Below are 12,384 nucleotides of genomic sequence, written 5' to 3' on the forward strand. Positions count from 1 at the left end.
CACTTGTCTAAATGACGATCGCCGGGCCCTCCTGAGAGTTTCAGATTCAGACGCTCTGGAGTGGAGCCTGAGACTTTGCATTTCTACCATTTCCTTCCTTTTCTTTCTTTCTGAGAGAGGGAGGGCACAAGTGAGCAAGGGGCAGAGAGAGAATCCCAGAAGGTGCAGAGAGAGAGGGAGAGAGAGAGAAGCAGGGCTTACCCGAAGTGGGGCTCGAACTCACGAACCGTGAGATCACGACCTGAGCCCAAGTCAGATGCTTCACGACTGAGCCACCTGTGTGTCTACTGTTTCGGGGACCTGTTGGTGATGCTGCTCCAGAGCTACACGGGTCTAGGGAACCACTGGTTTAGACGCCCGGCAGTGCAGTCTGGTGGTTAGAGCCCTGGGGTGACCAAGGTTGTGAGTGAGTCTGTAGAGGCCACCAGGCAGGGTGTCTCTGAGCCAGGCCACGGACTGCAGGGGCTGCCGGCCAAGACCACTGGTCCGGGGCACTGCAGGAGAGTGTGGGTCAGGGTCTGGCCGTCCATGCCCGGGGCTGGGAAAGGAGCCTGAAAAAGCTCCAGGGCCACCCTGTTTCTTGTCCAACTGCCCCCTTCTGAACTCCTGAGCCCATCTCGGGGTCACTGAGCTGATCTGAGGCTGGACGCTTGTTGGCGGTGGGCTGCTGTCCTCTGTCCACACTCATGGTTGGGAGAAGCAGAGTCGCAGCAAAAACCCGGATTGGGGGTCCACTTGCTTAACACGTGGGCTTGAGCCCAATTTTGCCACTGAGTTGCCGAGGCAGGCTTGGGCGTGTTCCTTGCACCTTCTGCATGTCCATCTGCCCACCCAGAAGACACCCACCCACCCCTCCTGTCCCACGGGCTTTGTCCGTCATCCGTCACAGGGCAGGGACTGAGTTTTGTCTCAGGGTGTTGCCACGGGGTACCTGTTCTCTGGATGGCAAGCCCCCGAGGGCTTCAGGGGCTCCCCGCCCCGCCTCCTGCAGAGACCAGCGTGGGGCTGGGCACATCACACACGCCCCAGCAAAGAGGGTGGAGCTGAGCAGGACAGAGGTGAGCCTTCTAGAAGTGCCAGGCGGCATCGCCCAAAGGGCATGCGCGTAAGACGCTGTGAGGTGGCACGTGGATGCACAATTGAAAAGATTTATGTATTTATTAAAAGTGTTATCTTTTCGGGGCGCCCGGGTGGCTCCGTCCGTTGAGCGGCCGACTTCGGCTCAGGGCACGATCTCGCGGTCCGTGAGTTCGAGCCCCGCGTCGGGCTCTGTGCTGACGGCTCAGAGCCTGGAGCCTGCTTCCGATTCTGTGTCTCCTCCCCTCTCTGCCCCTCCCTTGCTCATGCTCTGTCTCTCTCTGTCTCTCAATAATAAATAAATGTTAAGAAAAAAAATTTAAAAAAAGCGTTACGTTTTCATGGCAATTGATAAAGGATTGCCATTTATGGTAATAACAGAAGTCCTCCATTTATTTATTTTTATTAAAATTTTTTAAGTTTATTTATTTTGAGAGAGAGAGAGAGAGAGAGACAGCGCAAGTGGGGGAGGGGCAGGGAGAGAGAGAGGGAGAGAGAGAATCTCAAGCAGACCCTGAGCTGTCAGCACAGAGCTCAAATTGGGGTTCGGACTCCCGTGAGATCATGACCTGAGCCAAAACCAAGAGTCAGACACGTAACTGACTGAGCCACCCAGGAGCCCCTATTTACTTATTTTTTAAAATAGGCTCCAAGACCTCGTGATGGAGAGTCACATGCCCTACCCACTGAGCCAGCCAGATGCCCTGCCAGATCGCCACTTAAAGTTAGGGGCGCCTGGGTGGCTCAGTCAGTTGAACATCTGACTTTTGATCTCAGCTCAGGTCATGATCTCATAATTTGTGAGTTCGAGCCCCGCATCAGGTTCATCGCCTCTCTCTCTCTGCCCCTTCCCTGCTCAAGCTCTCTCTCTCTCAAAATAAAGAAATAAACTTAAAAAAATTAAAATAAGATAAAGTTATAAAATGTGAGTTGATGTAAAGAAAAATGTGAACAGTACTACAGGTAGAATACAGTGTGGGGGAAAAATCACAAGCCTGGGCAATTGTGGTCTCAGGTCAGGAAAATATTCCTCTAGCCCAAGTCCCAGCTTTGACCATCAACTTGCCGGATGGCTTTGGGCAACACACTTTTCCTCTGTTTCACCAAATGGAAAATGGGAGCATGACACCAGCGGGAGGCGGCTGGCACCGGGGGAGCGCAGGCCCTGCACCCAGGGGTGAGGAGGGAGGCACTGAAAAGCTGGGGATCTCTCGGCTGGGTCCCCACTTCCCTTTACGCACAGCCACTATGATTTCATCTGGTTTTATACGTTGGGTTTCTGCATACAGTTTAGAAAAAAATGCTTTACAAACTCACAGGGCAGGATGAGTTTTAGGACCCGACTTTGACAACTGCTGCTCTAAGTGATGCTTCCTGTCACCTTCGTTCCTCGGGGCCAGTGAGAAACTGGAGGAGGCCCCAGAGGCTCAGGGGGTTAACGCCTGGCCCTGGCTGGCATTGGAGCTCCAGGTCCCCATTCCCTCCTACCCCAGCACCAGCCCTGCTCTGAGCTGAGCAAACAGCTATTCTTGGAGCGGCTCTGGCAGAAGCAACAAAGGCACCCATGGTCCCCTGGAGATCCTGTTGGCTGCCTCCCTCCCCAGAAAGAACCAACCTCTCAGAGCTCATCCCCCAGAAACCTGAGAACCAGGGGCTGTGGGCACCTTGATTGTCCCTGGAGAAGGCAGGGAGGGGCCCAGGATAGTATCGAGGGACCGAGTGGGGAAATTGGTGGCGGCCACGATCAGGTCACGATCTCACGGTTCATGAGCTCGAGCCCCACGTTGGGCTCTGCACTGACAGCATGCAACCTGCTTGGAATCTTCTCTCTCTCTCTGCCCACCCTCTGCCCTGCTTGTGCTCTCTCTCACGCTCTCAAAATAAATAAATAAAATTTAAAAAACACTGCATTTCTTCCCCCCCCTCCCCCCGCAAATTTATGGAGGAACAACTGACAAATATAATTGTGCATATTTAAAGTGTCCAACATGATGATGTGCTACACATACACGTTGTGGAATGAAACTGCATGTCTTTCTTCTCTTTTTAAAAAAATTTGTTTAATGTTTATTCATTTTTGAGAGAGAGGGAGAACGTGAGAAGGGGAGGGGCAGAGAGAGAGAGACACAGAATCTGAAACAGGCTCCAGGCTCTAAGCTGCCAGCAGAGAGCTGGATGTGGGGCTTGAACTCATAGACTGTGAGACCATGACCTGAGCCGAAGTCCAACGCTCAACCTACTGAGCCGCTCGGGTGCCCCATGTCTTTTCTTCGTTTCGTTATTCATTTAGTGGCAAACTAACAACGGTTATCTTCAAAAGTTATTACAGCAAAGGTGCTATCATTTCTCGAGGTGAATGGGAGACCTAGGATCACAGACCCTTCCCGCCTAAGAGGCATCCCTGGGGTATGTCACCAGCATTTGCAAAACCAGGACTAGGGAAGGGACAGGGGTCTGGGGACACACGCGTGGTCTTAATACGGCGAACGTGTAGCCTGGAGACTGCCTTTCTAACAAGCTCCCACAGTTTGAGAAGCAACGAATTGGACACGGAGAGGAGGAAGACGAGCAGAGGATTCCCGGCAGCACGGGCGGCCTGGGTGGCGGTTGAAGCGGACGTTAGCCGAGCGCGTTGGAGAAACGAGGGTGGGCAGCGTGGCCGCGGTTTGTGAGCAAAGGGGAGGGGGGTGGCGGGAGGAGAGGACCTAGGTCATGGCGAGGAGCTGGCCTTCCCCCTGCGTCCCCCCCGAGGGCACTGATGGCTTCTAGGCTTCGGTGACATGATCGTTTTTGCGCTGCAGACAGATGGCCCAGGGTGCGGGGTGGGGAATGCGTTTCAGGAGAGCAACAGCGCAAGGTGGGGGGGGGGTTCAGTGAAGTGACTGCCGCTGTCCGGGTGAGTCAGGATGGCGGTGTGGGACAAGGTGATGGCCGTGGGAATGGAGAGTCATGGCTGGTGTCACACAAAGGAGCTTTGAGCAAGACTGGAATGCGGTGTCAGATGTGCAAGAGGGAGGTTGGCTGAGCCCGGCCCAAGGGAATGGACTGTGGAGACCTAACGTGCCCGGCCCCGCGAAGGTTTTAGGGCCTCCGAGGAACCAGTCGGTTTCTCCGATCTTCGCTCAGTCAGAGGAAAGGGTCACCAGCTTGGCCTCGTGGGGCTGGGGTGCCCACTCGGCCCCAGGCGTGAGGGCACGGCGTGCCCGCTCCTAGCTGGCATCTGGAACTCTCGGCTTATCGACCTGTCCCGGGCCTCGTTAACACCAGGCGGGGATCACCCCCACAGGGAGCCCAGCTCCTGGCGGTCTGAGTGCAACATCCTGCCCTCGGGTCTCTGCAGGATGTGAGGGGGTTTGTGGGTGCCAGCTTGGCAGGCAACGCCACGGCGAGCACCCTCCAGACGGGAGGAAGGCAAAGCCTCTAGCTGGCGTGACGGGGGCTGGGGACGGGGATGGGTCTCTCTTCAGCCACCCCCTTCTCTGCCTGGTGACCTCAGCAGCCTCTCTCAGTAGGCACTGGTGCTTCCAGCCGCCCCTCTCCTTAGGGCAGAAACAGTCTCCTCTGTGGTCACTCCCTCCCCAGACACCTTCAGTGGCTCCCCACTGCCTACGTCACAAAGTCTAACGTCTGAGCCTGGCAGTCAAAGCCCTGGCTTGAGCTCACTGACTCTCTAGCCTTACGCTCTAGGCTACGGAGTCGATGCCCTTTCTGCCCCTGTGGGTCCCTACTGTCTTGCCAGGTACCTTTGCTCCTGCATGGCATGTCCTGGTCACACTGTGCACCCTGTCCATCCTTCAGCTTGGCTGCCTCCTCCTCCAGCAAGTCTTCCCTGATGCCATCCGCCAGGATTCCTCCCTCCCCCCACTTTGTTGGTGCCTCAAACGGCACTTAAAACAAATGCTCAACATTTCTTTCCCATGAGTCTCATGGATGTTTTGAGGCCATAGCTCGTTATCGTTTTACTAATATTACAATAAGCCCAACGGTGCCTCACGATAATGACTTAGTGAGTATTCACTATGTGCCAGGCACTGTGGGAAGCCCTTGACTCACGGGATCTCGGTCCATCCTTCCGACACCCCATGAGGTCTGTCTCAATATCGTCCCATTTTACAGGGGGGCATGTTGAGACCGGAAGAGGGTGAACACTTGCTCCGAGTCTCAGGGACGGTGTTGGCAGAGCGTGGGGGTAAATTCAAGCTCTCTGAGCTCTGGGTCTGGCGGCTCCCTTCCTGGGGGAGGATCCACAGGTTACAGTCTTCCCTAAAGGTCCTCTGGTGGAAGGCGAGGGGAGAATGTCAGGCCTGGCTCAGGACAAGAGCAAATGAGAGGCCCTTAGGGACCCCTAGAGCTCCCTGCTGATTTTGTAGGTGGGGTCAGAGGCCCAGAGAAGGGACACCGAAGGCTTGGGTGAGTGGCCTAGATAGTCAAAGCCCCTGGCCATGGAGTCTGGCATGGCTGGACAGGCAGAGCTGCCTCTGAAAACTGCCCCCCCCCCCCGCCCCATCTAACAGGTGTCTGTCCAGCCGGGGGAGGGGGGAAAGGAGAGGACAATGGTGGTGAGCCCCTGTCACCATGCTCCCCACCTGATGCAGGGCCCTGAGGGCAAGGAGGGAAGGCTCTCGGGGACCCCAGCTATGCAAGCTGGGCCGGACACACAGGGTACAAGGTCCTCCTTAGAACGCGGCCCCCCTCCCCCCAACCCCTCCCAGGAGCTAGCCTGAAACCAGAGCCCCCGAACCGCTCCTGGCAAGGCCTCCTCTTTAGGGTTGAGAGCGCTGGGTGCTGTTCTAATTTATGAGGCCTCCTGACTTGGCCTGATTCCTCCTACCATCATTCTCTTAGGAGCAAGCGCTGCTCTGGCCAAGCTCGGCTACGTGCCCTTGACCTTCCACTGGCCAGTCCAACGGTGCTCATCCCTTGAGGCTGGGGGTGGGGAGCTCAACCCAGTGACAGGCCAGTCTACATGCATCACTGGCCACATCCATCCATTCATTTACTCAATGAAGGAGCCCTTCATTGACTCGAGGGCTGGAGGTGTACGGGAGTGAGGAAGGCAGCCGGTGTGGAGAATGCTGCTCAGAGGAGGTGATATCTGAGCTAAGCCTTGGTGGGTGAAATGTCAGGCTTGCAGAGGTCTGGGGGATAGTCCTCCAGGCAGAGGGAACAGCATGTGCAAAGGCCCTGTGGTATGAATGAGCTTGGTGTGGTCGAGAGCTAGTAGGATCCACAAGACCAGTGCGGCCAGAGTGGAGTGTGTGCAGGGTCGTTGGCCAGAGATGGGATCGGTGAGGCAGGGCTTGGCACTCTAAGGGAAGGGGAGATCATGGCACACCAAGTCTCCATTGCTTCTAACTGGATCGCAGACCCTCCCTGGCCTTTGTCCTAAAGATACTTTCTAAAACACTCATACCAACCGAGGAACAGGGAGGGAGGGAGTCTGAGAAGAGTCGAGGGAGTGAGGTGGTGAATTTTGAGGCTCTGGGCTCTTCCCCAAAGTGGGGTACAAATCTGTACCCCTCCCTATTTTCCCAACATTTTACTGTGCCTGCTTCTCCCGCTCTGGTACCCTCCTTCCTATCTTCTGCCCGAAAGTGATGGTCAAGATCCTGCCAAGAAACATGGCTGGTCAGCCTCTGCCCTGGGGTATGCCAGGGGAGGGTGCGGGGATCATTCCCACCTCCCTTCTCATCCTGAGGTCAAGTGTAATTTAGGAGGCCACCCTGCAGAGGCAAGAGACAATTGTTCACATCACCTGTGCCCTGAAGTTCCTGTGGACTTCAGGATACGGATCCTGAACTTTCTCCAACAGAGTGAGGGGGCCACCTCTCACCCCCCAGGACTGTGTAAACAAAGGGAGGCGTAGGAGAATCTGCCTTCACAACTTGGTCTGTGGGTCAGCGGGAGAGTCAGGCAGAGTGTGAGCACCCCATTACTTGACCCCGCGGCTGCTCTTTCTCCAACACCTCCCAGCTCTGGGGGTGTCCCCGCTGGGAAACCAAAGGTGAGTGGGGAGGAGGGTGAAACCAACATGGGAATGTCACTGCTCTGTGCCCTCACTAGCTTCAAGCCAGGATCAGGCGGGGGCCCCGGCAGCCCCAGTGAGGAAGCAGCTGCCAGCTAACGGGAACATCGGGGGAGATGGTGCGGGCAAGGCGTACCTGTGCCAGACCTAAGATAAGATGCTTGGGCGTGAGAGAAGGAAACAGAAAGTGCCTTCAATAACTATGGCAAAGCAAATCTCTAGATAAAAATCCCCACTTCCACTTTTCTGTGTGTTTAGTCACAGCTCGCTAGAACCAGCACCCAGAATGTGCCTGGGTCAGGGCGTCCACCCCCAAAGGGTCAGTGTGGCTGGGGGGGGGGGGTCAACCATAGGGTCTGCTGAGTAACGGGGCAGGTAGGCCCCCACCGTGTGTCCGGGAGGGGAGCCGCGTGTGCGTCTTAGGAAAGGGGGTGTGGGTGTGGAGACTTGTTCATTCTCTTTTGTCACTCAGGAGCGAGAAGTCAAAAATACTCCCTTACTAACTGGGCCCAGGGTCCACCAGGCCTTGTCCCTTGATGCCTCCACAGAGACCCTGGCGGGGGCGTGGGGGAGGGGGGCTCATGTGGGGTCTGGCGTCAGTACCTGTGTCTGGATCCAGAAGGACTCATGGGGCAGTGCAGGGTTGAAAGAGGGCGAGTGAAGTGTCTGGGGGCAGCGGAGGGTAGAAGGGACACAGGCTGAGAGGGTCGCCCAGTTCAACCTGCTAGTTTGAAGGTCACACAGGAGAGAGTGGGAGTTAAGTCAGACAGACCTGGCCTGGAGTCCTATGTGACACCTCTCTGGGCCTCACTTTCTTCATCTACAAAATGGGATGATCTCAGCATGACCCCCAAGGTCTGCAATGAGGAAGATACAAGATAATGCATTTGGTTTCTCAGTGCTCCCTAATATCTCTGCCATTATTAATACTGACAGTAGCTCGTAACGCTACCGATATTAGGCGTGACAACGGCAGTAATAGCTCCAGCTCCTTTGTTCTAGAAAGGGCTTCCTTCCACTAGACCGGTGGTTCTCAAACCTGGGGGTGACTCTGTCCTCCCACCAGGGGACTCCTGGCGTCACCTGAAGACATTTTTGCTTGTCACTTTTGCAGGGGCATTGCTACTGGGGTTAGAAGCCAGGGATGCAGCTAAACATTCTACGAGGCACAGAACAGCCCCCTCCCCACCCAGCAAAGAGTTATCTGGCCCCAAGTGCAACGGCGTTGGGGTTCAGGACCTCTGCTCCAGGCTTGTGCTGTTCAGCACAATGACAACCGCCTACCTGGGGCTCTGGGCACCCGATGCTCGGTGAAAACTGAACTGAGATGTGCCGTAAGTATAAAATTTACACACTGGATTTCAAAGACTTAGTATGAAAAAGACAATGTAAACTATCTCACTAACAAGTTTCATACTGATTACATACTGGAATGCTAGTATTTAGGATATATTGGGTTAAATAAAATATATTATGAAAATGGGGATGCCTGGGTGGCTCAGTTGGTCGAGTGTCCAACTCTTGGTCTCAGCTCAGTTCACGATCTCACAGATTTGTGAAATAGAGCCCCGAGTTGGGCTCTGTAGAGACTCATAGAGCCTAGCTGGCTAAGATTTAAGGAAGAAATGTTTGCAGCCTGGGAAACAGCTGGTTGAAAAGCGGCAAAGCAGACCAGGGTAACCAGGTGTCCTTTGAAATGTCAAGCCTGGAAACAGCCAGACCTTGCCCGTGGATCAACATTCCCACTGTGTAAATGCTTAATCTAAGGTAGAAAAACAACCCCCTTCCTGTGATGTATACACTGCCCCCATCACGTTCCGCTCGCCTGCCTGCACGTCACTACCCTGATTGTACTCATCAGCCAAAAACTTAGGACTAAGCTTTGATCCTGCTTTTGAAACTACATATTTCTTTCCCCTGCAGCCTTTGAGATGCACTGATAAGATTCTCAATAAAAACTAGGCAAGAGCTTTGCTCCGGGCCATCACCACTCGAGTTCTTGGCCCCCTCGCTCTCTCCTTTCTCTGATTCAGGAGCCTGGAGTAATCTGTCATTTGCTGCCCCAGGGTTTGCTGATCAAACCCGGCAGGGCTCTGTGCTGACGGCCCTGCTTGGGATTCTCTCTCTCCCTCTCTCTTTGCCCCTCCCCAACTCGTGCATGCGCACACTCTCTCTCTCTCAAAATAAACATTTAAAAATATATTTTATGAAAATTAGTTTCACCTCTTTATTTAGTGTCTTATTTATTTTTGAGAGAGAGAAAGAGAGGGAGAGGGAATGAGCGGGGGAGGGGCAGAGAGAGAGGGAGACACAGAATCTGAAGCCGGCTCCAGGCTCTGAGCTGTCAGCACAGGGCCCGACGCGGGGCTTGAACTCAGGAACCACAAGATCGTGACCTGAGCTGAAGTCGGATGCTTAACCCGCGGAGCCACCCAGGTGCCCCACATCTCTTTCTTTTAATCCTAAAAAATGGGGCCACAAGAAAATTAAAAATTTACACTTGTGGCTCAGTTTGTAGCTGGCATTCTGTCTCTGCTGGACGGTGCTGGTCTAGACTGCACCTCTTCTCTTGGGGGTGGGGGAGTCTTAAGGGAAGTGCAGTTGCAGGGTGTGGGTTGTGGTGGCAGTGGCCGCTTTCTTGAGAAAGGACAAAGCGGATCATCACAGCTCTGCCCCCTGGCAGAGGGAGGGTGAGTCCACACCTCCCCGACTCAATGCCCGCCCCACCCCCACCCTGCCCCGGGGCTGGGCCTCTCTCGGCCAGGACAAGGTAGGGCAGGAGGCCTGAGCATGGCCCCTCTCTTTTCTCCCCATCCCCCCTCCGGGGGCACCATGCCAGTCTTTCAGGCTGCGGCAAAAGGGCCCCAGTGCACAAACAGGCGGGTATGGGGACAGCTGAGGCTTAGAGACCTAAGTGCCCTGGCTACCTGCCCACCCCCTGGCAGTGCTCAGTTTAGGACTGGGGGTGGGGAAGAGAGGGGAGCTCTCCCAAGCACTGAGGCCTGGACCACACTTCACTGCTGGATTATGACCCTCAGAGACCACCCCTGGAGTTTCCATGTGGACAACCGAGGCCAGGGGCAGATGCCTGGGGAGGGTCCCTCATCTGCGTGGTGACCAGGACCTTCGCCTTCATGGAAGGAGGCTGGGGCTTAACGGTATCAGGGTGGCCAGTGCCTGCCCAAGAGGTGGCAGGCGACTGGGTGGGCAGGGCTGCTGGGGCCACCGGAGACGACAGAGGATGGGCTGGGGAGGGTGTGTGGGAAGACACAGGGATGGGATTCGTAAGGGTCTGGGGAGGCGGGTGGTCCAGATGACAGGGCAATTTGGGAGCAACACGTCACACTGGCACCTCCAGCTCAGCTCAAGGCACAGGGAGGTTAGGGGACATGCCTAAGTTTATCAGCATGGGGTCCCGCCTTAGAGTCCGGCATGCTCTCTCCTGTTGGCACTGACCCCTCCAAACTCTAGCAACGAGGAACATTTCACATGCTTGGAATAGAGGGCTGCTATGGCAGAATGGTCATAGAATGATCCTACCTGGACCCCGTCCACCTTTTCACTCACACCAGCCACACCTTCGCAAGGATGCCCCACAGAATTACAGGAGATGGACCACTGGCCTTGACTGCTTCCTGGGGGCTGGGGGCTTTGGGGGGCATGGCCTCAATCCCCCCACCCGATGTCCTGCTGTCTCAGAAATCCTGCACCCTGCCAACATTTGTGGGCAAGTGAAGACGGGGAGGGGACAGGGTCTAGAATCAGGGACGCTCTTCGGACAAAGACCCCCACCTCTGCACCCTCCAGCCTGGCAGAATAAAGTCCTTCTCAACCCCAGGGTGAAGTCAGGGGAAGGCATTTGGGGACAGGAGCTCACAGCCAGTGCCTGGGGACAGGCAACCACGGGCAGCCCCCACAGGGCGAAATTGGAGCCTGAGCAACCCCCCAGGGCCAGATTCCGCCCCAGGGCAGCTCCCCTCTGGCCTGACCCCAGCCCCCCCCTTCCCCTCCCCCAGCAAATCCTGGAGAAAGCTCAGCTGATTCAAGGTGAGTGGGGAGTCGGGAGGGTCTGAGAGGAAGGGGAGGGCCTGGGGGGAGAAGGGAGGTGCTGAGGGGAGAGGATGGCGGGAGGACTAGGGTGTCTCTGGGGTTGTCCTGAAAGGGGCTGGAGGGGGTCAGACCTCGGGAAGATTGGAGTACAGGGGAGGGGCCCTGGGAAAGGGGTGGTGAGGTTGCTGGGTCTGTGTGAGGGTCTCGGGATTTGGGGGCGCGAGAGGCGGGGGGTCTCGGGCCGTCGCGTTGGCCCTGCTCACCTGTAGACATCGGTCCAGAGGTGCGTGCCCAGCACGTACACCGCCTCCACGCGGCTCCCGTACTGCAGCCGCACGGTCCGCTCCTGCTGCATCGTCCCCCAGTGGCCGGCCCTGCGCCCGTCCTCGCTCGTCCAGGTCAGGTCCGCCCCGAGCACCTGCAGCAGGTGAGTCCCCTCGAACCGCCTGAGCCGCTGCGCCCCCGGGCGGCTTTATCTACGGCCGGTGGGCGGGGCGGCCGGCCGGCCTCCTCTCGCAGTGGGCCGCGGGCCCGTCCGTCAAGCGTGGCCACGCCCCACCCTTCCCGCGCGCGCGGCCCCGCCCCCTCGCCCCCGGAGCCTGTAATCCGGGTGAGGTCAGCGGTTGCCAATTTCCTCCTTTCCACGCTTGCTTTGCTGGCTCGATACACTTGCAGTGGGCTCCCAGCTACCGGCGCCAGGACGCCGGGGCCAGTCTGCCCTCCGGGCGCCCCCAGTTTTTCAGGGCAGATAGTGCAACTGTGCAGCTGTCAGAGGTCAGAGGGGAGAGGACAGGAAGCGGCGGGAGCCCAGAGGGAGTGGGCGCCCAAACCCAGCCTGGGGGCCGGACCGAGCCTTCTTAAATGAGGCATTTGCAAACTCGGGGGAAGGGAGTCGGGGGAGTCGCCAGGAAGCCAGATACAAGCTGACATCCCTCCGCCCACCGAACAATCAGGGAAAATGGGGAGGGGGTGGCAGGGGAACCCGGCAGCCTACAGGGTCAGGATGCCAAGTCAAGGCATGGGTGAGTGGGTGGGCGGTGGGAGCCTTGGCGTGGCGTCTTCAGCGAGGAGTGGTGGGGTGTGGAAGTGAAAAGGGCCATTCTGGCTGTGGAAGATGGAGGTGCCCTGGGGCAACCAACGGGGGTGGGGGGGTGGTGGTGATGAAGACCCCAGCTGGGGCTGTGTGAGCGGGGCCGGAGAGGAGGGGATTGATGTGAGCAGCGGTTGTGGGG

At 56.8% G+C, this 12,384-nt stretch overlaps 1 protein-coding gene and 1 non-coding gene across 2 annotated transcripts in view; both read right to left on the minus strand.

The window, feature by feature from the left end:
- The window catches only part of PADI2 (peptidyl arginine deiminase 2), a 43,524-nt gene extending 31,901 nt beyond the window's left edge, over positions 1-11,623 (minus strand). Inside the window, exon 1 of the mRNA XM_027060294.2 lies at positions 11,416-11,623. Coding sequence (XP_026916095.1) covers positions 11,416-11,507 — 92 coding nt within the window. The 5' untranslated portion in view covers positions 11,508-11,623. The remainder of the gene's footprint in view (positions 1-11,415) is intronic.
- LOC113599669 (small nucleolar RNA SNORA72) lies at positions 3,484-3,616 on the minus strand. Its single transcript, XR_003420583.1, has one exon. It is a non-coding gene; the product is annotated as a small nucleolar RNA SNORA72 (small nucleolar RNA).
- Positions 11,624-12,384: the final 761 nt, after the last annotated feature.

The sequence above is a fragment of the Acinonyx jubatus genome, chromosome C1, assembly GCF_027475565.1.
Source record: "Acinonyx jubatus isolate Ajub_Pintada_27869175 chromosome C1, VMU_Ajub_asm_v1.0, whole genome shotgun sequence".
NCBI classification, from domain to species: Eukaryota; Metazoa; Chordata; class Mammalia; order Carnivora; family Felidae; genus Acinonyx; species Acinonyx jubatus.